This window comes from Phyllopteryx taeniolatus, chromosome 14 (genome assembly GCF_024500385.1).
Source record: "Phyllopteryx taeniolatus isolate TA_2022b chromosome 14, UOR_Ptae_1.2, whole genome shotgun sequence".
NCBI classification, from domain to species: domain Eukaryota; kingdom Metazoa; phylum Chordata; class Actinopteri; order Syngnathiformes; family Syngnathidae; genus Phyllopteryx; species Phyllopteryx taeniolatus.
The window spans coordinates 7174644-7202540 of record NC_084515.1 but is presented as its reverse complement, the minus strand read 5'-3'; the positions used below and the strand labels follow the sequence as shown (position 1 = coordinate 7202540).

Sequence of the window (27897 nt, the reverse complement as noted above, 5' to 3'; positions counted from 1 at the left end):
AGCGGTGTAGAAAATGGATGGATGAATGTTCGTGTTCAATTGTTCACAAAGGCGTTGCAATAAAGTTATATTCCAGACAGTACTCAATGTTGACGTCACTTCCGGATTTAATGACAGTGCTCGAGAAAAAAAACATCTCGTAGACATTTATTTAATCTTAATAGCTACCCAAAACCCCCCCCCACACACTCACACACACACAAAAAACACCGGTATACTTGAGTAAAACCATCCATGTCAAGGCACAAAGGGGACTGTCGAAGTGTTGTGCTGCCTGTGTGTACAAATAGGAGCACAGGAGCCTTTTTGCCAACGTACCGTGAATTGGTAAGTAGCTCGCTCGGATGCTAACAGGTTAGCACTTTAATGCTAACTGTGTCTGGCTAGTTGCCTTTCTATCGATAGTTCTTTTGTATTTATTTTTTTAAGGCAGTATCTCGGTATTAACAATGCACAATGGTATTCACGTCCAGACGTCATGCGCATACTTCTGTTTGGTGTGGATGGCGATGAAAAGAAAGCTATGTGCCAGCAAAGGCTAGCGTTAGAGGTTATCATCGTATATGATTCATTAGCATATGAGACAGGCTGTCGCCTCTTGAGTTCATGTTCTATTAGGGCTGGCGTCACAGATATCATCAGTGATAAACACATCGATGCCCACTGATCACGTTTGAAATGTTCCCGATTTGATTTCGACCTTCACACACGACTAAATGTTGTGTATTGTGTACCCAAGTATGTTGGGTGTATTGTTAAAGTTAATCAACATTTGTATACGCTTCACCTTTAAACTTAAATGAGTGAAATCAAATAACTTGGATGCAACATGCAAGCTTCCTGTTTTTTTTTAATTTTTTTTAAAATAAATTTGGTAACTGTGTGTGCGTGTGTTTTAAACCAAGTCTCATATTGTATGAATTCGTCTCTAGTTTTGTTGTTGTTGTAGTTGTAATATTTTGGAATAGCCAAATTGCTGTAAATATGTGGTGATGTTTTATTTTTTGGTTCATTTTAAAGGTCCATCAGGCTCAGTGACAACAGCATAAGACCCTGGCACCATTGTGTGCCAGTCCATTCTGAGACCCAGGGACTTTAGAATTCAGGTAAAGTCATAGAGCACATTTGTTAAACGTAAAGCCCGAGGGCCTAGATCCGCCCCGCAGCATCATTTTATGTGGCCCACTAAAGCAAATAGTCTTTGTAGTTTCTTCCAATATGGATTTGTTAATGTCTTTTTGGCATAAAATCTATACTAAGTTGCAAATTTTCTTCATCTTATTTGGTTTTATAAATGTTTGCTTTCACCAAATAAATTCGGCAATGGTTGTATATTGAAATATTAGCTGGACACTATTTTCCATTACTTGTGATTCTATTTGTTGTTAAAAATATACATAAAAATAATCAAATGCAGGTGCAATTGTATAAATATAATAATATGATGAGATGATTATAGATTTACATTCCGGTATTCATAGTCCCTCTGATGAAAACCAGGACTACAGTATTGACCGAGACACAAATTAGTTTGACATCCACATATAGAGGAATATTTGCAGTGCCTTCTTCTGGTACAGGAAACCGTGGCTATTTGCAAGGGATTGGGACAGAGCCAAAAGTGTGGGTAATTGACACGCCCAGCAAAAATATGTATTTAATGGCCTAAAACAGTAGTTTAAACTGACAACATTAATATAATTTCAATCTCATTTTACAACATTACCATTAAAAATAAACCCCTTACAGATTTGATTTAAAAAAAAAAAAGCAATAGAAGTGAGCGTGCACATGCACGTGCAGCTCGGACTCTTTTATGCACACTGAACGCACATTTGCTTTATTTGCGTTACATTTAATGTTACTTCCACCTTGATCCTCTTCAGCGGTTCGTTAGCGCGTTTTACTTCCGTTCCGAAGACTGCGTGATGTGAGCGGCCACAGCCAGCGCAACAAATCACACCGACTGGACATTTCTACTTATGCCCACTTCAACCTATGAAACTATCAGATATTCCCAGTATTTTGGATTTTATGGATGAGCGTTTTCCACTCCCTAGGCACTGGCTGGTTCCTTTTCTTTCTCTCTTCCTTAAATTACTCCCCTTTCCTGCCCCGCCCAACAAAGCGCTTTGAGCTACCACGGGAGGAAGTTGGAAGTCCCGTCCCCCATCATTCTTGACGCTGATTGGCTGTCGGGACTTCAATTTGTGGCTTCTAGTTCAACACTCCTAATGCCAAACTGCATTGACTTTATATGTAATCACATCACGTGAATGATCCAATTTACATCCGGTGTGAATGCAGTATTAATCTCACCTCAATAATAACTTCCCTCGTGCCAGTTACTACTTTCTTATTAGCCAGGGCTTTGTTTCCATCTTGAGGCATCTTAGAGTGTTAAAGAAAGAACACAAAATACATGAGAAGCTGAGGATCGCCTCTACAGAAAAAAAAAGTCAATAGGGGAATTTGTAAATTGAGAACCTTAAATAGGTGTGGGTTCACTATAATCGGTAAATTTGTAGGGAGAGATTATGAATTATAATTTAATGTACTTTGCACTCTAATTCTCCTGTTTTTGTTTGGTCTAGCAGAAGATGAATGGTCTGTCCATACGAGAGCTATGCTGCCTTTTCTGCTGCCCTCCGTGCCCCAGCCGCATTGCAGCCAAATTAGCTTTCCTGCCACCGGAGCCCACATACATCCTCCTTCCCGACCCAGATCCTGCATCTGGAGCTGGAACAGCATCTGGGTCCAGCACCGGGGGCACCCTCCCTTCTCTAGGTGCTCCTGGGCTACGTTCCCGGTTGAGTGCAGGTAGTGGTGGTGACAGAGGAGGCGGTGGAGGCACCAGTGGCGGAGGAGGTGGAAGTTCCGGGGCTGGGGCTGGATGTGAGAGCAGGTGGAAGCTGCATCTCACGGAGAGAGCAGAGTTTCAGTATTCTCAGAGAGAGCTGGATGTAACCGATGTGTTCATGACCAGATCCAGCCGAGGGAACAAGGTTGGGTGCATGTACATACGCTGTGCCCCTAATGCCAGGTGAGTTGTCGTATATACATGCCCAACCTTCACAAAACACTTTAATGCTGTCATATGATCCTGTTCAGTCATTTTGTCTAGTATTATATGCAGAATTATATGCTGTATCCTTGCCTAATTTTTCCCCTTTTGCCTCTCAGGTTCACCGTGTTGTTCTCTCACGGCAACGCAGTCGACCTCGGTCAGATGAGCAGCTTCTACATTGGCTTGGGCACGCGCATCAACTGCAACATATTCTCTTACGATTACTCAGGCTACGGGGTTAGCACCGGCAAGCCGTCGGAGAAGAACCTTTATGCTGACATTGATGCCGCCTGGCATGCCTTGCGGTCTCGGTAAGATGGCCGTGGCTATCCATTATCATCAGTGTAGGATTTACTTTTAATAGCCCAAAAACACAGAAATAGTTTTGAGCCACATTGCCTCTTGATGGTAGTTACTCGCCTTGTCATGGTTATAGTCTGTTACTGACTCTGTCCATTGTCAAAATGAGGTACTATGAGGTACTACGAGGAACAATTTGTTGTAGCTGGTCAGTTGGAATTTCAAGTGGGCTGCACTGATCTACTATGGGTGACGTAAAGCACTGCTGGTTGCTAATTGGTCGATGATCAGATTGATCATGATCGCCCAGAAATAAAAAAACAGCACTCATGTTAATGTTAGCTTACCCTCTCTATTCAAGCTCTGGAAACTGCTTTGGTGTCCTTGGAACATACCAACATAATCATTTGCTACTGTACAGAGTAACTTTTTTGGTTGGCTCAGTGGTACTCAAATGTGTTTTCTAATCGTACTACTCTATTTCTAACTATAAACAAACCAAATCGAAACAAAATAGAGTGGAACCTGAAAGGTTGAATTCTGGTTGCTCTCAAATTAGTTTTTAATTTGGAAACTTTTCCCTTTCAGGGTCAATCTGTTGTATGATACAACAGACCCTGAAGGGTATAACTCGTATCATAAAACTGTTTTTAACTGTCGAGGCAACTTGAAATTCGCTTGTCGGGCGGAAGCCTTGCATCTCCAAAACCATCACTTTTCAGGAAACCAAAATGAACGGCATGTTTGTTGAGCCATTAGCATCACATCCTCAACATTTTTAACATTTAAAATTGGTCAATAATTAGTTAAATTAACAGACTCATGAAGGGACTGACCAATAGTATCGATTTGTGAAAAAGTATGAAATTGACAAAATTTGGACGTAGGAGGTTTCTGCCCTACAGTGACATATAATATAATATAACCATACAAATGTAAAAAAAAAAGTTGACCAATGTTAATGATTAAACTTACAAACAGTAAAACAGTCTCAACTTGAATGTTTAATGTGAAGATCCTTTGTGCTGTAGAGCCTCCTGCATCTTTTTAAAGTTCCTAATTTTCACACAAGCGTAAAAAGAAATTAACAAGTGTTCATAGCGAAACATTAACACAAAACAGTGAAGATGCGCAGCTTTAAAATTTGAGTTTAAGGACAACATTCTCTACGTGCTTGTTTCTCTCCAAGCGTTCTTCTAATACCAAAACAAGCTAAGGTATGCTGACGTCTTCTGTGACATTATGCATGAGGGCTGTCCAAACAAACTTTTGTGCAGTTTTAAAGGCATCGTTTTCCCCCCAATAGTTTTGGTTGAATTCCTAATTGGACGACTATTTGACTTTAGAGGTATTACTCTTTATGCATATAAACTAAACTGCCCGTTTTCATGAGATACATTCATCAAATCCTGCAATCTGTCTCAGGTACGGCATCAGCCCTGAGAACATCATCCTGTACGGACAGAGCATCGGCACGGTGCCCACAGTGGACTTGGCGTCACGCTTTGAGTGTGCTGCCGTTGTTCTTCACTCTCCTCTCACCTCCGGCATGAGAGTGGCCTTCCCCGACACCAAGAAAACCTATTGCTTCGATGCCTTCCCCAAGTAAGCCTTCACTGCATTTAATGGCCTCCCCTACTCCTGTTACCAATCTGACTGAACAGTTAGCTTGTTACATAGTGGAACAAAATGAAAAACTGTGTTTCCCTTACATTTCTCCTCCCTCTAATACAAAACAGGATTGGCTTTAATGGAATTCATAGCTGAGTGGGTACGGAAAGTATTCAGACCCCCTTCAAATTTTCTCTTTGTTATATTGCAGCCATTTGCTAAAATCCATCCATCCATCCATTTTCTGAGCCGCTTCTCCTCACTAGGGTTGCGGGCGTGCTGGAGCCTATCCCAGCAATCATTGGCCAGTAGGCGGGGTACACCCTGAACTGGTTGCAAGCCAATCGCAGGGCACATACAAACAACCATTCACACTCACAGTCACACCTACGGGCAATTTAGCATTGTCAATTAACCTACCATGCATGTTTTTGGGATGTGGGTGGAAACCGGACTGCCCGGAGAAAACCCACACAAGCACGGGGAGAACATGCAAACTCCACACAAATCATTGAATTAAATTTTTTTCCTCATGGTGCACGGTGATGACTGGTTAGCAGATCCGCCTCACAGTTCTAATAACCGGGGTTCAAATCCCGGCCTCGCTTGTGTGGAGTTTGCATGTTCTCCTCGTGCCTGTGTGGGTTTTCCCAAAAACATGCAGGGTAGGTTAATTAAAGACTCTAAATTGCCCGTAGGTGTGAATGTGAGTGTGAATGGTTGTTTGTTTCGATGTGCCCTGCTATTGGCTGGCGACAAGTTCAGGGTGTGCCTCGCTTCTCGCTGGGATAGGCTCCAACACGCCGGGGAGGAGACCCCGGGGACGACCCAGTATATGCTGGAGAGACTACATCTCTCGGCTTGCCTGGGAACGCTTCGGGATCCCCTCGGAAGAGCTAGAGGAAGTGGCTGGGAACAGGGAAGTCTGGGCTTCCCTGCTGAGGCTGCTGCCCCCGCGACCTGACCTCTGATCAGCGGAAGACAATGGATGGATGGTTTGAATGTGAGTGTGAATGCTTGTTTCTGTGTGTGCCCTGCAATTCACTTGCTAGCAGTGTACCCCACTTTCTGTGAACCTAATGAGGACAAGTTCTGTTAAAATTTTATGGTATGGATGGATGTGGCTGGTTTTTATCTGGGCTGAGTGTATAGTCTTAATCTTTTCCCCCTGAGTGGGTTCTCTATGAGTACTTGAGCTTCCTCCAACCCTGTGATTTCATTGACTAGTGATCAGTCCGGAGAGTACCCCGCCTCTCTCTCTTTCAGTCAACTATGACAGAGAGGCACACGAAAAAGATGAAATGATATGAATAGAGAACATTTTCTTGCCAGGTGGCAATTTTATAACGCTGTGCCAATGTCAAATGGCAGGCCACGGTCAAGGGAATGATATCCTGACAAAAAGTGCACAGCCTAAGCTGTCAAAAGCTGATGGCCTAATGGCTGGCCGAATGATACCTGAAACAAAAAAGAATGAAGAAAGTGTATCGTGACTTTTGGGACACCCTGTATTTGTTTGTTATGCAAGATCTTGCCAAACCCTAACACAGAATTTCCTGCAAGGTAGATTCTGTAGATGTGTCCTGACATACGACCTTTCGAGCTTACGAATGGTGAACAATTGGGCTGCACGATTATGGCCATAATAATAATCACGATTATTTTGATCAAAATGGTAATCACGATTATTCCTCATGTTCGGAAAAGAGCTTTATTTTTATTCCACTACTAGTTAACAAACAATATGTAACAGTTTTCAGTTCAAAATGAATCTTTAAATAAGAATAAATGATAGAAGGTAATTAAAAAATTTAATGTACCCAAAAAAATTTTACTTTAGCAAAAATAAAACGGAAGTAAAAGCAGTTACATTATGTTTTGTTACCTGCTTGCGAGCAATATCGTATTAAAAGTATGTGAGCATACCTGAAGCAAGCCTTAAATTAACGTAATCTCCCGAGCACAGGTGACCACCAGCACACGTTTTTCCCCATTTTGTTCTTATAATACACACAACACGATTGATTGTTTTTGTCGTGGCCGTGGTAACGAGTGTATCCGGTCGCGTTTTGGTTGACAAGATAAAAGCCCAGTGATCGTAAAAGACGGGATGCGGTGGTATCGGAATACAAGATTTTATTGCCGTAGTCTGACATGCAATTGTGAAAGACCAAATTTGTCTTGTAGTCTGATCCAGGCATTACATGTTGTCTGTCCCACACTGCCGACATGTTTTAAAAAAATATAACTTTATTGGTTGTCAGATATTAACAGTACTTCGTCAAAAGACACGCGACAAGGCAAAAATAAATCAGCTTTTGGATTCATATATACTGTACACGATAACGACCCGGAGTCGCCGATCAGGCCAATCAGATCGGTGTAAAGTCTAGTCAATATCGTGAATTATCAAGGACGGTACGTCTCTGTTGTTCTGCATAACCATTGGTCAGTCGTGCACGATCACAAACTGCAAAGAAGTCGACAGTTGTGATTTCCCTCTCCATTTACTCCCAGGGGTTTTCATTGCGGTCAGGCCACCCGAGAAGTTGAAGTCAAGGCAGCCGCTACGACGATTGTTAATAATGTCTTACCGTGACATGCAGCCTTTATACCAACTTCTAAATAAAAGCATCACATATTACTACTACATTGGACATGAATGCCATTTTAGTGTTTTATTTTGAAGTTGGCACCTGAGCGCAGGGCTGGAGCTGAATGAAGCCTTAACTATGCGTTCACCCCCGGTGGCTGGCTGACTATGTTGGGGGCACTGCTGCAAATTAAGCACTTTTCATATGCAGCAGCGCCCACATTTTAAAAGTAAAAAATCACAGACAATCAGGCTCATTTAATCGTTGCAGCCAAAATCGCGATCATGATTAGAATTCGATTAATTGTGCAGCCCTAGTGTAAAATAAAAATGTCACCACGCGGCACAAAAAAAGATATGTTCAGTTCCCTCTGTACTTGCTATTTTTAATTAGATGTTCGTGTGCTAATGCTTTTCATTCAAATATTTACTGCATTTATGACTAGACTTTACACCGATTTTATCTTGTCAACTCAAATGCGATTGGATACACTTGTTACTGTGGCGATGACAAGAGTTGATCACACCGACTGTATTCTAAGTACAGAATGGGGAAAAACGTGTGTTGGTGGTCACTGGTGCTCAGGACAGGAGAGGACGTTCGTTTAAGGCTTGCTTGAGGGATGTTCCCATACTTTTAATACAATACGGCTCGCAAGCAGGCAACAAAATGTTAATGTAGCCTAGCAAGCTAGTGGTAGCACGAACGGTTGTACGAAAACATGCCGCTGTTCTGTCGAATCATGATCTAAAGTTTCGGTGTGGGTGAATTAATTTAATTCCAATTAAGTAATTTAATTACAGTAAGTTCGCACCCATTTTTTCTGTCATGTTGTAATGTTGGCTTGACCTGACTGATTAGAATACACGATCTGACTAGAGCAGTGATTTCCAACCTTTATGGAGCCAAGGCTCATATTTTACAATTGAAAAATATCACGGCACACCAACAAACAAAAATGTCACAAAAAGTGGATACATTAATTACTGTATTTACTTCCTGCCATCTAATAGAAGACCATTCATTTGTTCTGTCTGTCACTATGGCTCACTGGCATAAATAGAGGAACAAAGATCCATTATTTATTGTAAATATATTTTGTCGAGCAATTAATTACACAATTATATACAGTAAGTGAACAGGTCATTTAAATAGACACATTCCTCCATCTTGTGATCGGATCGTTTTTTTAAACTCGCTGATCAGTGATCGGCCCCAAAAATCCTGATCTCGTAAAGCCTCTTTATGACTACTACTAGTGAAGGTTAGTGATAGATTATAGTGTGTTCTAATATACGTACAAAGTTGGGTTACGTCGCTGCTGTAGAAATGGAAATCTGCTGTCAAATAAGGAACCGCTGAAATCATATCCACATTAAGTTACATGGTCAAATCTATAATTTATCTGAAACATTTTTTGTGTGTAGTTATCTATTCACAAAAAAAGAAAATAGCATCTTATCGTGGGCTTTTAAATTTGACTGTAACATTTAAGGTTGGACCTCCAAGTAGGGTATTTCTGACTTCCCAGCTGTGTGGAATGCGGCATATGTTTTTCCTAAATAAGTCATGGCCAGAATTAACTCAAGTCAACCTTAATTGCTTCTTCCCCTCCTCCAGCATTGAAAAGGTGTCAAAGATCCCATCTCCAGTGCTCATCATCCACGGTACGGAGGATGAGGTCATCGACTTCTCCCACGGCCTTGCCCTGTTCGAGCGCTGTCCGAAGGCCGTGGAGCCCCTCTGGGTGGAGGGCGCCGGGCACAACGACATTGAGCTTTACAGTCAGTACCTTGAGCGGCTACGGCGCTTCATCAACCAGGACCTGGCTGCACAGCACGCCTGAGGATTGGAACAACAGCCTCTCTGCCTCCGCGCGCATGTGTGTGAGTGAGAGATGATGAAAGTGTGAGAAAAGTGTGGCTCAGACATACACTATCTGTGTGTCTTTTATACGTCACGTTACTTTTTAAAACAATTGCATTAAAATAACTTTAAGATTTGAGCATTTTTAAAAAGTCATTGCGTGTATTTATCTTTTGTGTGTTTGTAATGTGGCGAAGTTCAGTTGTGCTTCGCACCTCAAAATGAATACAATTAATTAAAAGCTCTTCTTAAAAAAAAACAAAAAAAAAAAGTAACAACTTTTTGTTTTCCAAAAAGGCACACAGATGTCATTTAAAAGTGAATGAATGATTGTGGTCCTGGATGTAAAATCTTGAGTTAATGTTCATATCATGGACCTGTGTGTGTGTGTGCGCGCATGTGTGAGAGGCAGCTTTGGGGGAGAGAAAAAAATGAAGGACATCCTTTTGACTTGGCAAGTGGGGGGAAAAGTTTTTGTGATTTATCAAGTTTTTTTGTCTTATTTGTGTGTGTATGAAGAATACCTCCACAGTTTGACCAGCTCTTTTTAGTGGACAACATGACACTGGTCAGACCTCCACTCTGTTTATCTGTCAGTGGATATGCAACTGACTGCCAGATAGTAACTCACCACTTCGCACCCTCCAAAAACTGGCAATTTCTTTCCTGTTTCCTGCCGTAGCTTTTGCCTTTTTACTCTTAGCTGCTCCTCCTGACAGGGATTGTCATTTGTCCCCGTGTTGCTTTTATCCCACAAGCAAGTGAGCTGCCTGGAATGTATGTGAGGTTCCATCCCCCATGGACGACTACTCCATACATGTGAATGTTTTAGCAATACTCAAATATGCTCTAAACAGTAAAAAGGGGAGAAGTCTTTAAGTTGAAGTAAACGTACAGTAGAGCTGTGCCCTCATGGGAGCCACTAAAGGTGAAGCTTGTATCATTTAGTGCAAAGGTGAATAACACTTTCGCTCATCGTCCTCCACGTTTGTGTCCCGATGGAAGGAATCGCAACAGTTCAGTTGTTGGGGCTATAGAGCTCTGGACTACAGTGGAATCTCCAAAGTCGAACATGATCTGTTCCTTGAGTTCCAAGTTGTTCTAATTTTACAACTTTTCCCATAAGTATTGCTTTACGATTCACAGGCCAAAACACTGTCTAATATAAAAGTATTTCTTTGGCGCCATCTTGTGGCATCTTGGTGCAAAGAAACTATGTTAAAGTGGGTTGAGGAGGTTCAAACTCATTTTTGTCACGGGCCATATTGTAGTTACGGTTTCCCTCAGAGGGGCATTATGACTGTGAAACGATAAAAATCTTTAATCACCTCAACATATTTACACACAAAATTTATGAACTAGTTTTGGAATCAGAAATCAAGGGTAATTGGTTTTTCAACTATTGTTCATGTTTGGTAAAGCAAAAATGCTTGCTGTATCTCAACATTATGATTTATGATATATGACTATTTGAAATTTCGGCGCAGATTTGAACAAGAATCATGGAAGTTGACACATGATTCGCCTTCGCGGGCCACAAAAAATCAAGTGGCGGGCCGGATCTGGCTCCCGGGCCTTGAGTTTGACACCTGTGTTGTAGAGCTTTGCTGCCATATTTTGGTATCTTGGTGTCATGGAACTCCATGTATGTGGAAGTCAGTTGAGGAGTTTCATTTAGTGCTTTGCCCGCATCTTTAGGCAGTTTTAACTTTTTTAGAGAGAGTAAGGATCACTCCAGATTTCCGCTGGTCACAGCAGGACTCGATCGCTATCCCCCGCTACTGTAATGTCAAATGGATACATTTCAGTGAATTTAAAAAGTCTACACACCTCTGTTCAAATGCTAGGTTTTTGTAATTTAAGAAAATGAGAAAATCATTTCAAAACCTTTTCCACCATTGTGAGCTGTAACCTGTACAACTCAACTGAGGGAAAAAAAAAAAAAAAAATATATATATATCTTTTTGGGAAGGCAACTAAAAATAAACAACTGTAATAATGTGATTGCACAAGTGTGCACGCCCTCTTATAAGTGGGTATGTGGCTCTGTTCAGAATTTACCAATCACATCCGAACTCTCGTTCGATAGGAGGCAACACACACCTGCCACAATTTAAAGTACCTCTGGTTAACCACAAATAAAGTTCAGATGCTTAGTATGCTTTTCCTGATGCTGTGGAAGATCTCTGTGAACCACGGCTTGAGTTGTCAACAAAAATGTCAGGAGAAGCCTACTTGAACATCTGACATTTTGGAGGTTAATCAGAGGCATTAAATGGTAGCAATTGTGTGCTAACTCCTATCTAACATAAATTCAAATGTGATTGATTAATTGTGAACCCAGCCACATCCCCAGTTATAACCGCTCGTAGCTGAGGATGTGCGCATTTGTACAACCAGTTTATTTTTACACCCCCTCTTGAATTGTTTTGTTTTCCCAATTGTACAGGTTATAGGTCTGATTAACGGTGGAAAAAGTTTTGAAATGAATAAGCTTGGTCTCTTTTTACATCACAAAACCTGGCATTTGAATTTGGGTGTGTCGACATTTTATATCCACTTAGTTCTAGGTTAAAACTATCGCCACTATAAACTAACTGTACGTGCAACATTTTAACATAACTGTCTTAAGTACAAAGAGAAGTTAACCACTATATAATGCAACTAAAATAAAGTAAAACTACTCACCCTGACTGACAAGAGTGAGGTCACAGTTGGTCATTATACGTTTGAGTCTTTGCAATCGCTGGTCCCACAAAAAAAAAAAAAAACACAGCGTTTACCACATGTGATGAATTGAGGTTTGACGCATATTTCCCCTGCCCTCCCAAATTTTTGGTTGTGCTTCAAATGAACTTTGGGGGTTCCACCGTGTTGTTGTTTGGCCCTCCCAGCATCATTTTCAGATTTTTGCCAACCTGAGTGGCTCTCACATAGAGGGGCCCACTACTTTCTGTCTGACCCAACCATGCATTACCTTCTCACTCGAGTGTGGTGCCGGTTCCACCACACACACACACACACACACACACACACACACATATATCTTTGCACATCAATACTCATGTACTGTACTAAAACAGTATACACACATTTATGATATATCTATCAGATCAAGCATGAAACAAGCAGGTCTTAAGTTCAGCACTATTGTAAGAAGGGTATAAAATGTAAAAGTTTGTGTGTCGTTAATGTTTTCAGTAGGCCAGGTGTCTGGCTTCCTGTTATAGAAAAAACCCGTAGGACCAGTTGGTACACCTGAACGAGTTCATGGCATGGATCACGTGAGACGGAGCTCTGTTTTTTTTTTTCTTTCTTTTTTCTTCTTCCTCCCTCTTTTGGGTATTTGTGACAGCGCTGTTGGGATGCCTCATCCTTGTCTGCGTTTGCTTAGTGTGTGTGCTATTGAAATCTATGGAGATCTGTTACCACCTTAAACCAGGGATCTGCCACGTGTTCATAAGCTGTCAACTTTTTTGTCAGCATTAGAAGTTCAGAGGCTTCCTTTACCCCCCGCGGACAAGTAGTTTTTTCAGGGATTCATCTCGCATGGGTTTTTGGGTGTAAACTTAACCGTTTTTATGCACCACTATGGTTGATGTTTCTTGTTTCCTGGGCCCTTAACATTTATTGAAAGGGGAGTGGGGGCTTGAACAGTGAAAACTGTATGCATGTCTATTGTGTTTTGCTGAGCAAGTGATGGGGTGTTATGTTCTCTACTATGTATTCTATATGAGGGCAAAGCTGAACCAATGGCATTGGACCTGTGAAGCGCTTTAAAAGACAAAAAGAACAGGACATTTATTCGATTATTTTTTTTTATTATTATTATTTTTTTTTAAATCGCTGATACAAACTAATGTATGTTAAGTTTTTTCCTGGGGGTCAAGCGGGTAGGTGGGTGGGGGGTTTACTTGAACAATACTAGTGGACTGTTTATACTGTATGGTTACTGTACTTACCTATTCTATTCTTTGTATTATGATTTGTAATTTCATGTTGCTTTTTTGAACTGAGACTATGATGTAATGGAATTAATACATGGGACTGAATCTTGACCTTTTTATGGATAACAAAATAAAAGATGTCTTCTGTACGAAAAGGATCATAGTGGTTTTGATCAATAATCGTGTCAGTTGTGCTGTGCAAACAATCTACATTTGAACATTTTTAATAATGCAATACTTATGAATCATGGAGCTGTATGAAATAGGTCTATATAGAATTGGCAACTTTGATAGTGTGATTTCATGTTAATCGATGTAAACGCACACCACGTAGAAGCTTATGCTTGTAGAAACTGGACTTCAAGAACATGGTACTTTATTATTAAAGAACATTATAATCATAGATCAAGCAGTTATGCAAAACTGGAATGATGTGCAACCCCCCCACTCTTCCCATTGTAATGCTATTGTTTAGATGGAAACACTACCCTCTACTGGCTTGTTCCTGTCTTCGAGGAGTAAAAATTATTTATTTAATTATTTTCAAATCAAGTGACCTGTACATTATTTGTGAACATAAATACATTGCTTTTTCGTCTTTTCACTCTTTGGGTAAAGAAAGCATGGGCCACATGTATAAAGTCTCATTAAAGGCAAACAATTCTGTATTAATTACGCAATGAATCGTGGGAAAATTGGTCGTATTTGTTGCCCTTGACTATGTTTCTTGATGGCTGGAGAAAAAAAAGAAAAGACAAACAACAATTGGAGTTATTGATGTAGGCTAATTAATACATAATCAATGTAATAAATACAGTATAATCAGCACAATGTCGTTTTATTCCAAAGATACCCCATCCAGTGCTAATTCTAACCATTTAAAAAATATTTTCATCCTTACAGTATACCATTTCTTTCATTAGTCATATTCAGTGGTTGACTGTTTGTTCCAGAAAATTGTATTTATTTATTCCCGACAGTCTATTGTCTTGATTTGGTAGTGTATCTCTTGGCTGCACTGCTTCCAGTAGGTGTATGTGGATGTTTGATTTTCATTTTTTTCCCCCTTTTGTCCAATCAAACTCCAGCGTCTATATGTTGCCATGTCAATCAAATCTGGCAAGGGCTTTCAGAATCAGTAGAGCTGGCCCATGTAACATACACTACTGTATATAGTTGTCCAGACTTTAAGAATTTTTTTAGGTCCCTGACCAAAATTTTAGGATCTGAATGAATATATTTGGTGAGTATAATGTATTTTATTTTAGTTTTTTTTAAAAATGTTTTTGTCGTGCTATTAACTAAATACTGATTCTGAACTGCTCCAGATGATGTATGCGGCAGTTTTTTTTTTTTTTTTTAATATGGTATTGAGGATTGCTATAATTGCGCTGTGATAGTGGTGGTATTAAGAGGTGGATTAAGTTGGGTTAATCCCCACTGAAGCCCCAAATACCAAATGCGCAGCTCTCCACTGATCATAATTTATTTTATTTTTTTTCACATGCAGTTACTGTACATTGCCTTGAAGTGAGTGATAAAACTCAAGTCACCAAATCTTCTGTATTCCTCCCAAAAATGACATTTGCAGGAGAGCTGCATGTTTCTGACATGATGTTTCTGCACTTATTCTCAAAGGTGCTCGAAGCTATCGGAACAGTGCCCATTCTGACTTTGCAAATACACCTGGGTGTGGCTGTGGTGGAATGTAATCGCTTATCCTTTTTTCAGCCTCAGTGGCCAACAGGTAGACAGACAGCCATGCCACTCCTGTTTAATTTGATTTTGCCAGTTATGGTTTTAAACCGGTTTGACTCATTGCCAGCACCAACTTCCCCTAATGTGTGGGTGTGCACTCACTCTCTGTACTCCAAGGACAACTCAGTCAAAGAGTTTAGCTGCTCCTCCAGTGCTATCATCCTGAGCCCGATGTATGCAGACACCACCAACAGAAGCACCAACCTACACACATAAAGCACAACATAACTTACTATTGTGCTCGGCAAAAAGATGCACCAGTCTGAACCCTTCTTGAGAACTGACTACACTTTTCTAGCCAACGAACCAGCTATACGAAAAAATGGGCCAGAACAAGGAAATAGTTACTCCAATACAATACATTTATTATTTATTTATATTTTTCATCCATCCCGCAAGGGGAATTTTATGTTCTTTTAAAATGTCTGTGTTCCGGCATCCAACACTGAAAACAAACCACATCATTCTTTAATACACTACAGTGCTCACAAAAAGTTTATTATTATTTGGGTGAAAATTCAGGGTGAACCTGAAACAGTCAAAAACCTTTATGGGTGAACTTAATTTGGCCTTCTCTAAACTGTTGAATGTAATTGTTCAATGTTTCATTAATTTTGGCACAACTTGCTGTTTCAGGTTTAGCTGCTCTGGACCGCAAAATGAACAAACACTCTTCTTAATAATAATACAGTGGTAGAAAGCCAACAATGGTTTTTGACCACTTACAACATCAAGTAGATGTAGAAGACCGTGCCGAAATTCACTCTTTGTCTGCAGAAGAGAAACTGTGTGACGTCCTCCATAATCCTCCAAATCAGCGATGATGCTGATTGAGACAAATTCATTTGCACGGCATCAACATTCCCTCTACGTCTGATCATGAATCATTGAAAACAACTTCAGGGCCTTACACACACCTTGGTCCACCTCGTCTGTTGAGGATATGCTTTGTGTGGCACCTGCCAAGGTGCAAAGAAGAATCAATATCAATATTATGAGCAATATTATACATATTATATGGGCTCCCACGACCCAAATGAGGATTAGCGGTAAATAGAAAATGGATATGTTTATCACATTAGTTGTGATAGCAATATGGGGAGAAACATGGAGTTTTATGGCATTTTGTAAAGTGTTAAAACAGGATTTAACAAACTTTTCCAGCTTGAAAGCTCATATTAAACATTACGCTCCTCCATGGGACCCAAATTCCTAAAAATATGTAACGTATTGTAAGTGACAAGTGACATAAATCAAAAAAGCTTGTTGCTAAGAAAATAGGTCACTCAATAAAATAGCTATAACTGTAATTTGACTCAAAACTAGGCAATTGTTTGATTCCTAAATAGTATCTTTAATAGTTTTGTAAACCACAATAGCATTATGCACAGTTTAACATTAACATTGCACTTAAATAAAAAAATAAAAAAACAGTACCTAAATAGTGATTCAATTAAAATGTATTGCTCATAAAGTCTAAATAAAAATTGCACAGTAATAATTTTTTAAAAACATTTTTTTTTTTTTTTTTTAAATGATTAAATGCAAATGTACGTACAGGCTAAATCTGGCAGAACTGTATTTAACAAATGTACTGTACTGGGTTAAAAAAAACAAGTTGAAGCCAGTGTAACATTATGCACAGTTTGAACCTTTAATTCAGTGATTCTTTTACATGCCAGTAGAGGGAGCTAGCGTACCACTATCATTTCAAGAATCTACACCCATTAATTATTATTATTATTTTTTTTAATAACATCACCAATATGTGGCTTATCAACAAAAATGAAATGAGAACATCCTTGGAAGAATGTCTACACATTAAAGAACTCAAGTTAATCTATCCAAGACTATAGTCAGGACATTAATAAAAACCTATTGTCTTACCTTTACTGGCCGAGTGAGGGTTGTTGTCTTCCAGATAATTGCCATTCTTTCCTTTCATACCATGGTTCACACTGTCGTCAAAGCTGGAATGACTGGACACCTTTGGTTTGGGCATTTGGACAAATAATAAAACAGAGACTTGCTTACAGTAGAGCCTCTAAAGTCAGATGTTCTCAATAATTTGAAATTTGCCCAAATTTCTGGGACACATTACAGGTCTAACGTCACACAAAACGTCAGAACACCGTCATGCGAGAAGACAAGAATACAGTGAACCCTCGCCTATTTGTGGTTCGCCCTCGGCGTAATTTTGTGCTCTTTCCCTAACGCACTAAGATGCCACAAGAGGACGCCAAAGCCATGGCTAATAAGAAAGTAGTAATAGGTGTCAAGGAGGTATGTTGAAGTGATACATCACAATAGTTACTTAGGATATTGAGTGTACATGTTTTACGACGGTGATAGTTTGATCCACAAACAGATTACGAGTTCCATTATTTCCAATAGGAAAAATGTCAAACTCTGAACAAATCAGCGTTCCTGAATTGAGGGTGTTTGACCTTAGAGGAAGATTATGCTTTGTTACCATGAATATTCTCTTGTCTAGTATCATAAGATACTTTATTGCAGATTTTAACCCACCATAAGGTAATCAGCTTCATTCTCCGCAGAGGAGCCACGAGGGCTGCTTTTGGCACTGCCTCCCTGTGTTGTCACAGAAACAGCATTAAAAAAAAAAGAAGTCATATTTGTGGTATGGCATTATGTATGTACAGGCACACTCGCCTGTACATGTGAGTAGACGCGCTGGAGGAGATTGTAGCACATCTCTCGGTTCTTCACAGAAATTAAAAAGTACTGAGGGAAGAAACAGCAAGTGTGAGATGATTAAGCAGCAACGAGGAAATTAATTGGACTTTTTTCAGTTTGCCTCACTGCAGGAAGTTGTAGCCCATTTAAAAAATAAATACATTTCCACTGAATTACTTCCTTCAAGATACGTGTTTGGGTGGATGCTGAGAGCTTAAAGACAGAACCAAGAAGTAGACACATTTTATTTGCCTTACTGGGTCACATAAAATGATGTGCAAGGTTGGATCTGGACCTCGAGCCTTGAGTTTGGCAACTGAGTCCTCGAGGAAGTGAAAACTGAAAAATAACAACACTTGGAATTGTTTCGGAATGCATCAAGAAGAGTTCACAGTTTCTCACCCTTTAGGCAATACAGTGGAACCTCGATAAACGGATATCGGATCAAACGAACTGTCGTGACTAATCAATGTGTCCAAATATCATTTCCATTTGTCACTTAAACTGCCGTTGAAAAAAGTCTTTTAGTTCTAGAATGGGCCGCTGGTGTTTACTGGCACTGTGGCGGAATATAGAGTGAGACTTGGGCTTAGGTCTGGAAATTCACTCCAAGCGCAATCTACACTCCGGAATGTTCGGAAACTCAGAGCGTTGTTGGACTGTGCCGTTCTTTTATTCAGAGCGACACACTCTGGGAGCTCTGACTGAGGAGACAGATGTTTACAGGCAGAACTAACACATCCAATATGGCGGACGCACTGACGTATCCCTGCCAATGGCCAACACGCTCATTTGTAAATTCATACACAATGGAGCGCAATGTGCCTCTCTGAACACTGCCCTCTCAGAGCACAGTGAGAGTGTCAGATTGAATTTCCGAACATATCCTGGGAGATACGTGTGTGCCACCTATGTGGCGGCCATGTTGAATGTGGCTACATTTCCACATGTCTGTCATGATGGCAGGAGTTATAGTTATAGTAGCATATCTAGTGTTCTGCGTCACAGAGAGAGCTCACATGGCTGTATGCGACGTTAACGCACAGAGGAATACGACATGCAAGTCTCTGGAGTCTGGAACATGCTATTTTTGCTACAGTAACAGTTTTTGTTTGTTTGTTTTTTGTTAAGCCGTTCATCTACGGCAGGGGTGTCAAACTCATTTTTGTCACGGGCCACATCGTAGTTATGACTTCCCTTCGGAGGGCCGCTACAACTGTGAACCCATATAAATGAAAGATTACCTCATATACTGTAATTACATACAGTATACACAACAAATTGATTAATGCCCAGTTTTGAAATCCGAAGCCTATAAAAACACGTTTTTCAACTATTATATTTCGTTTCAAAGGGGGATTGGTAACCCCCAAAAAATGCTTGCTCATATCTCAATGGTATTACACCAGAAGACAATGAGCAATTTTGATTTGCTTTCGCCGGCCACATAAAATGATGTGGCGGGCCAGATCTGGCCCCCGGGCCACCAGTTTGACACCTGTGATCTATGGCAACGGAGTTGCAACTATGAAGCGCTTATATTTCACGGCTCATCGACTCGCCTATGACAAGTACATCAACAATGTCTGCATAAAGCACACCAGTGGTAAGTTTGGATACATTTAGATCAAACATTTTCAAGCTTTTTTATTTTTATTTACACTTTGTAAATAGTACGCTTTGTACTATACTGGCCGTTTTAGGTTATGAAAAAAAGTAGAAAACATGAATTTTGTACTGAACAGTAATATGGGTGGATATGTATGGAAGCGTATTGCATTCACTTGGATAAAAAAAACAAAAACAATTTTTTTGATTGCTTTGTTTTTTAAATATTTTTTTCTGTTTTTGTGAGTATTTCTTTCTGTTTTTCTGACTAATTATTTGTCTCAGTTCTTCTGTCTAATTCCCCCCCTGTTTTTCTGAGTAATTTTTTTTCCTGTTTTTCTGGGTAATTTCCCCCCCCCCCCCTGTTTTTCTGAAATTGTTTTTTGACTAATGACTAATAACAATACCATCTATGTGATTCAAAGACAGGAGTATCTCCCAGTGTCTCAAAAACCCATATAAAAATAAAACTTGATTAAACTAAATAAGCTGGTCATGGTGCTTACTACGGAGTCCGCAAAGTGTCACTTGCAGTTCGCAGGTTCTCGCGTGAGTTCAACGTGTCAAAGTTGTATGTAATCTAATGCATATCAGAAAAAATGTTTGAATAATAAACAGTATATTGCATAGTAGATATGTGTTAATATGTGAGTATTAAGTTTTTCTTTATTTCACATTGTAAATTAAATTGGGTGATATGATATCCTATCAATTAAAGACACTGGAGGGAATTCTATTTGGGAATCCAGATGGAAGAAACATCATATTTACAGCATTAAATTAATCAACTGGAATGAAAAATCATTGTCTGACCTTCTCGTCGTCAGCAGTTTGTATCGACAGCATGGAAAAAGCTGAGCCATGTTTCTTCACCTCCTGAATGCTGGATATTGGGATCAGCACCTGCAACATACACAGCCTTAATTAGGAGTACTACAGTATGCTTGGGTAAATAGTTTTCCATCATCCTTATTTACAGCACTGACCTTGGTCTCTTTGAGCAGGACGGACGAGAAGAAACACACATAATTTTCAGAAATAAAGAGTTTTCCATGGTAAAGCACTTCCTTCTGCAGTGCGCAAATGAAAGCTGTGGAAAACAAACAAAGACACACACACATGCGCACACACACACACACGTACACACAAAAGAGGCAGAGGTTTTATTTCTAAAAAGTATATTTATTACTGTAAGTCATTGTAATACCATGCATTGTTTGATCATTAACACTCCGCTTAAATATAGGAAAAGAAAAACCTATACTTAAATAATGAGTCGATTAAAATGTATTGCACACAAAAAAAGTAAATGTACCTGAATATGTTTAAAAACAAACAGTTTAATAACTGTTTAAATGAATGATGAAGAAATGCAAATTGTACCGTACTGAAACGTTAAATACAACTGAACTGTCCTTAAAAAATATACTTACACTGAAAAGTAAACAATGTAACATACTGTTCTGGATTAAAAAAACAGGTTGTTAAAAACAACCTGAGAAAGGGCTACTATGGCTCCTAGTGTAATCTACTCACTATGAATCGGGTTCTCTCCTTCAGGGATTTCTTGAAATAGTTTGTGGAAGTGTTTATTGTGTTTGTTGAAACTCTGAAATGAAACAAAGAATTGCACAGTTGCATTGTATCCTTTCACTGGTCACAACATTAGGTACATCTTCATGTTCAGTAATGTTCATTTTTGCCTGCTAATGATGCTTTCAGAGAGGTACTCATTTACAATTCTTTTGTGGTTGTTGTTTGCAGTGGCGTAGAACTGCACTGCGTCGTAATTAGAATCTGCCAAAAAATACAGGATATCTTGTCCTATTTTATATAGTGTAAATCAAATCTGAGCATTATTATTTTGTGTCGATAATTTGATTTTAACACAACTCTGTTGTATTGTCTCTCTTTAATCTGGCCCTCAGAGCAGAACATTATCAAGATTTATCTAATATTTGTTGCATTCACTTTTTCCGAAAATTGGTGAGCTGAAATGTACAGCTTATACACTGCGCTGCCCTAATTGGAAAATTATTCATTGTAAATTAAAAAAATATTAATGAAATAGACAATTTTACATAATTGTAGCTGTCCGGCAGAAACAACATATGGTCAAGTGACTATTTTTTTCACAAATCCATAATATTGGTCTGTCCCCACGTCGTATGTTATTTTTTTATGCGTTATTTATCAATTTAAAGGGTTGAAAATACCTCTTCCCTCATTATGTCTCTTCAAGATTGAGAATCTGGAGGTTGTTTAGACAATAATGAATAAAAATAGTTAGGTTAGATACATTTGACGAAGCTTTTTTTTGTTGTTGTTGTTAAAAATGGATCACTGTAATGCTTCAGTGTAGAAGGAAGTAGTCCGTCACAAAGGTAAGTGTGTGGAGATTCATTTCCAACTATTAAACTGCTTAGTCTGCTCATCATTTTATTTATTTCATTACTATTGGCTCTTAGGCTATGTTCACATTGCAGGTCAATACAGAGGTTTTTTTGCCCATATGTTACATGTATCACATTTGAAGTCGGATTTGTTTTTCTTATGTGAATAATGACCACATAAAAAGATCAGATTTAACAAAAAAATCCGAATTGGGCATCATGCCCTGCAGTGTGAATGTAGACTTAGAACTTTGAGAAAGAGATAGGGAAGATGATTAAAGGTAGAGTGGGAGTGAGCTCAGACTTTGATATGGACGGCTGGAGCTGGCGACGTGCCCCACGGCATAATAAATTAGCGACTGAACATGATATTGCGGTGGTGTTGTGTTGATGTTGGTACGCAACGGTACATGAGTGAATGTGCTGTTTATTAATTCAAGCAAGATGGTTTATTTTTGTATTTCTTGAAAGAGACTTTTTTACATATTTTACATACACAGTTTAACATTTTATTTTACATTTTTACCTCATCTATGTTGGACCATCTTTCCATTTTAATTATCAAATGTGGCCCTGCATTAGAGTAGATTGTGCAGGTGTGCCTAATGAAGCGTCCCAAGAGTGTATAAAGAGGATATAACTCATTCACTGCCAGCCTTCCCAGTCAACATGGATATTTGACTTGTAAAGCCGTCAATGGCAGTGAATGTGATTATTTAATGAAACGTGTTGGCAAAGCTGTCAAAATACGACTGAAAGAAAACAGTTAGTACATTGTTGCTGACAAGCCCATCTCGCCGGTCAATGCATTCCTCCGCTGAAGTCTTCTCCCTGAGCACGCAAAGATGCCAAGAAGCAGATAACAACAGAATAATCATGTTAGTGCTTTGAGCAATGCCACGCTTCAATTTGAATCAAGGTGGAGTCTACCTGACGGTTACGTTCTCGTTGAGGTTTTCATTTAGTTCCTGGATAGTCAGTCCACTATCCTCTAGATTTGTGTATTTAGTAATGAGCTTCTGGTTGGAGCCTCTGCGGCTGTTGAAGCGTCCCGCTGCATCCTGACAGCTGACCACAGAGAAGAATGGATTCAACAAAACCTTCATAAGGGAATATTGTAATATTATAACTTTTAAAAGAAAATTTTACAATATATGACATGCTTCATATGAAGCACATGCAATAACCCCTTGGTATCATTATGAGTCAATGTAACTAGGAAGTGCCTTTGGTGTCATCATGAAAATGTATTATTAGAATAATGAAGCACTGAGGTCTCATTGTACAACCCCAATTCCAATGAAGTTGGGACATTGTGTTAAACATAAATAAAAACAGAATACAATGATTTGCAAATCATGTTCGACCTATATTTAATTGAATACACTACAAAGACAAGATATTTAATGTTCAAATTGAAAAACTTTATTGTGTTTAGCAAATAATCATTAATTTAAGCTTTTATGGCTGCAACACGTTCCAAAAAAGCTGGGACAGGGTCATGTTTACCACTGTGTTACATCACTTTCTTTTAACAACATTCAATAAACGTTTGGGAACTGAGGACACTAATTTTTGAAGCTTTGTAGGTGGAATTCTTTCCCATTCTTGCTTGATTTACAAGCTTCAGCTGTTCAACAATCCGGGGTCTCCATTGTCGTATTTTACGCTTCATAATGCGTCACAAATTTTCAATGGGAGACAGGTCTGGACTGCAGGCAGGCCAGTCTAGTACACGCACTCTTTTACTACGAAGCCACGCTGTTGTAACCCGTGCAGAATGTGGTTTGGCATTGTCTTGCTGAAATAAGCAGGGGCGTCCATGAAAAAGACGTTGCTTGGAGGGCAGCATATGTTTCTCCAAAACCTGTATGTACCTTCCAGCATTATTGGTGCCTTCACAGATGTGTAAGTTACCCATGCTATTGGCACTAACACAGCCTCATACCGTCACAGATGCTGGCTTTTGAACTTTACGTCCATAACAGTCCGGAAGGTTCTTTTCCTCTTTGGCTCGGAGGAAACGACGTCCACAATTTCGAAAAACAATTTGAAATGTGGACTCGTCGGACCACAGAACACTTTTTCACTTTGCATCAGTCCATCTTAGATGAGCTCGGGCCCAGAGAAGCCGGCGGCGTTTCCGGGTGTTGTTGACAAATGGCTTTTGCTTTGCATAGTAGAGTTTCAAGTTTCACTTACGGATGTAGCGCCGAACTGTATTTACTGACATTGTTTTTCTGAAGTATTCCTGAGCCCATGTGGTGATGTCCTTTACACATTGATGTCGGTTTTTGATGCAGTGCCGCCTGAGGGATCGAAGGTCACGGGCATTCAATGCTGGTTTTCGGCCTTGCCGCTTACATGCAGGGATTTCTCCAGATTCTCTGAACCTTTTGATGACATTATGGACCGTAGATGAGGAAATTCCTAAATTCCTTGCAATTGTTCTTTGAGGAACATTGTCCTTAAACTGTTCGACTATTTTTTCACGCACTTGTTCACAAAGAGGTGAACCTCGCCCCATCTTTGCTTGTGAATGACTGAGCAATTCAGGGAAGCTCCTTTTATACCCAATCATTCCTCAACTTTCTCAGTCTTTTTTGCCACCTGTCCCAGCTTTTTTGGAACATGTTGCAGCCATCAAATTCTAAGTTGATGATTATTTGCTAAAAAAAATAAAGTTTATCAGTTTGAACATTAAATATCTTGTCTTTGTAGTGTATTTGATTAAATATAGGTTGAAGATGATTTGCAAATCATTGCATTCTGTTTTTATTTATGTTTAACACAACGTCCCAACTTCATTGGAATTGGGGTTGTAAATGGCTGAACATTTGCACACATACCAGTAGATTGATGTCTATTAAAATGTGTTTCCTTCCTTTTATACCATTTTTATTTTCATTGGATGTGTGTGCTTTTGGCACGTTCAACATACTGCTCCGCTAGCTACGGTGTGTTTAATTATTAGTTAAATGATAAGTAAAGCAAATTTAAAAAAAGGTTCATGGTGTCATTGTCAACAAGTTATTTGATAAAACGAGTCATTTTGATCATTTATACTCTAATTTCATAACCATATTGAACAGTTTGTATTGTCCCCGGAATTGCTGTCCCCACTGTTATTATGTTACTTTAAAAATCCCTCGGCTGTTTTCAGAAACATTCCGACCGCCATCTTCTTTCTTCATTGGAGGCAGAAATAGTGGATAGTTGTAGAATAAATATTTACACTTATGTTTCATAGTTTTCATCATATCATGTATGTGATAGTTGGATGATGTCAAGGTTAACATGTCCACTCTGTCATGGGGGAAAAAACTATTTATATAAAAACCTTTCTGAAATTCTGAATATATTTGTTGTTGTACAGTACACACTCCAGGTCAAAAAATATTCTTTTTTCTCATGGTTTTGATTAAGCTCTTTTGAAGCATTAATACATTAAACAAAATCTTCTACATGCACAATAATTACATGTATTTGTAAGATGTGTTTTATTTTTGTAATTTGTTTTTAAATGCTTTTAAATCTTGTACTTTTAATCACATTAAGCACAATGAGTTACCTTTTGTATGAAATACACTACATAAGCAACGCTGCCTTACCATGCCTAATATAGTTTATTGCACAGTAAAAAAAAAAAAAAATCCACTTATAATTAAAAGTTTAAAACCAAACAGTTCATAAAGATTAAATGCAAATTTATTGTACTGCAAAGTTAAATACGATGTATTGTTCTTTCGCTTTCCACGCTTTGACAATCACTGCGCTATTGCCCTATCATGACAAACGAGAGTGGAACGTCCTTATGAAAAGAAAACACACTTACACAGAGCTGTCCAGTGAGAACTTCCTGTTCTTCAGACTCATGGTGGAAACATAACACACACACACAAACGCACTCACACACTCTCACACATAATCTCAAATGAGTCAAAATTGTCAAAAGTGTATAAACACAATGCAACTGTGCGGACTTCATTCCCGAAGATCAGGGCCAGCCAGGCACAAGGAAATTCTCAGAAATGTCAGGTGAGAGGACAACCCACAACTAGCCCGATCAGCCAATCGTCTGCGAGGAAAGGCGGGGCTTTTTCAGAAGTCAACCAATTTTAGCGAAGGAAGGTGTGAGTTACGTCTGTCTACCCAAGCCACGGTTGCTAATGGTTACCACACTCAAGTCACGTAGAGTAACCAGCTTGACCAGCACTGATAGATATCAGGCCATTTCATTTCATACCTCATTATCACATTAGCGCATTATGAAAACAAGATTACTTTCTTACTTTCTTACTTAAATGTATGATGAATAAATATAATTATCCTTTGAATCTCTGACAGTGGCGTGTTTTATGTTCCTGATGAATAGATATTCATCATTACAAGTTTGCAAGTAATCCTTTATACTACATGCAAGGCGCTGTCGCACTGTTTTATTCAGCGTCAAAAATTCAGTGTCTTAAATACAAACTCAAGTGGCACGAAAATGCAAGAGGTTATCATTAAAAGGTAGGAATTTGAATTTCTAATGCAATTTTTTTTTTTTTTTTACAACACAACACAATATTTATAGTTTAAAAAAAAAAACAGTGTTCAAAATTAAATTTCACATGGCACAGATATACTTTTTTTCATCCATCCATCCATTTTCTGAGCCGCTTCTCCTCACTAGGGTCACGGGCGTGCTGGAGCCTATCCCAGCTGTCATCGGGCAGGAGGCGGGGTACACCGTGAACTGGTTGCCAGCCAATCGCAGGGCGCATACAAACAAACAACCATTCGGACCTACGGGCAATTTAGAGTCTCCAATTAATGCATGTTTTTGGGATGTGGGAGGAAACCAGAGTGCCCGGAGAAAACCCACGCAGGCACGGGGAGAACATGCAAACTCCACACAGATTGGGTTTGAACCCCCCTTCTCAGAACTGTGAGGCCACCGTGCCGCCTATATATATATATATATATATATATATATATATATTAAGACGAGACTAAATTATGCTGTGCAAATAGCAATAAGTTTACGCAAATACAGTATATACTGAAATAATGATTATATTGTCTCTCTCTCTCTATATATATATGCAAATGTTTACTATTAGTTTAGTTGTATTAGCAATACCATAATGATCATATACAAATGGAATGCCACTAAACAGTGTTAGACCTTCACTATGGCTGCAATATTAATATAAGTGTAAAGAAAAAAAAAACAAAAAACAAAAAACTCCAGCACTTAGCTTAGTTTTTTTGTTTCTGTTTGCTAGTAAGCAGACTGTAATTATGGTTGCTGCGGTTGGCAAATTCCATTGGTACCATTGTCACTCAAACGGTTAGAAAAACAAACAAACAAACCATAACATTCCTGTTTCCACACCTTTATTCAGATTCTTACCAATCAATTTCTCCTTACTTATTGAATGCACCACTCTCGTGCAGTTTTATTTTGTAGTTTCATGCTAAATGTATCTGTCTTACTATTTAATGGTTTACAATGTCCAAATGAATCCATCCATTTTCTATACCTCTTACTGTCTCCGGTTCAGGGCTTTGGCTTGTCTTTTTTAGCGTCGGACCATGCTCGAAAGCACTGTCGATGACAATTAACGATAGGGGAAGTTCCAGGTGCCAAAACTAAGTAAAAACAAAACAAACAAATAAAACATGATAAAACAAATAACAAGTAGTAGTGTAGACCTATGCCAAGATTGCACAAACCTAATTTGTTCTTTGACTGGCACAGCATTGTACACCGTCATACAGTAGATGCCGGTACCGCTTCGTCGCTGCTAAATTCCAGAACATTCTCATTAAGATTTGTGCATTTTTCATTGAGAAAAAAAATGGGGGGATGCAGAATCTACACCTTGATGAAATTCTGCAAAATCTGCAAAAATTTTCTTGAGCGATTTATCAATTCCTAAGTAGTTTCCACAATTTACTTTTTAAAAATGTGACGCTGCCTGTGTGATTGATTTCAAAGTAGTCCAAAGTCAATTGAAATCGATAAGAAACAAAGGCTTGGATCAATGAAGAAACTATATAATAAA

General features: G+C 39.1%; 2 protein-coding genes across 3 annotated transcripts; one reads left to right on the top strand and one right to left on the bottom strand.

The window, feature by feature from the left end:
- The first annotated feature begins 91 nt into the window (after positions 1-91).
- Positions 92-13534, top strand: LOC133488948 (alpha/beta hydrolase domain-containing protein 17A-like). Its single transcript, XM_061797506.1, has 6 exons — positions 92-327; positions 1021-1106; positions 2598-3043; positions 3184-3378; positions 4793-4972; positions 9193-13534. The coding sequence occupies exons 3-6, from the start codon at positions 2601-2603 to the stop codon at positions 9416-9418; spliced, it is 1044 nt and encodes a 347-aa protein (XP_061653490.1). The 5' UTR covers positions 92-327; positions 1021-1106; positions 2598-2600; the 3' UTR covers positions 9419-13534.
- A 4247-nt stretch (positions 13535-17781) lies between these two features.
- Positions 17782-26284, bottom strand: LOC133488949 (GRAM domain-containing protein 2A-like). Of its 2 annotated transcripts, none has more exons than XM_061797507.1 (7): positions 25677-26284; positions 22772-22941; positions 22615-22672; positions 20985-21057; positions 20435-20538; positions 20262-20351; positions 17782-17888 (listed from the first exon to the last, which is right to left on the bottom strand). In XM_061797507.1, the coding sequence occupies exons 1-7, from the start codon at positions 25827-25829 to the stop codon at positions 17793-17795; spliced, it is 744 nt and encodes a 247-aa protein (XP_061653491.1). In that variant the 5' UTR covers positions 25830-26284; the 3' UTR covers positions 17782-17792. The 2 variants fall into 2 exon arrangements, with proteins under 2 accessions (XP_061653491.1, XP_061653492.1); XM_061797508.1 differs by having other exon boundaries at positions 22772-22909; positions 25677-25885.
- Positions 26285-27897: the final 1613 nt, after the last annotated feature.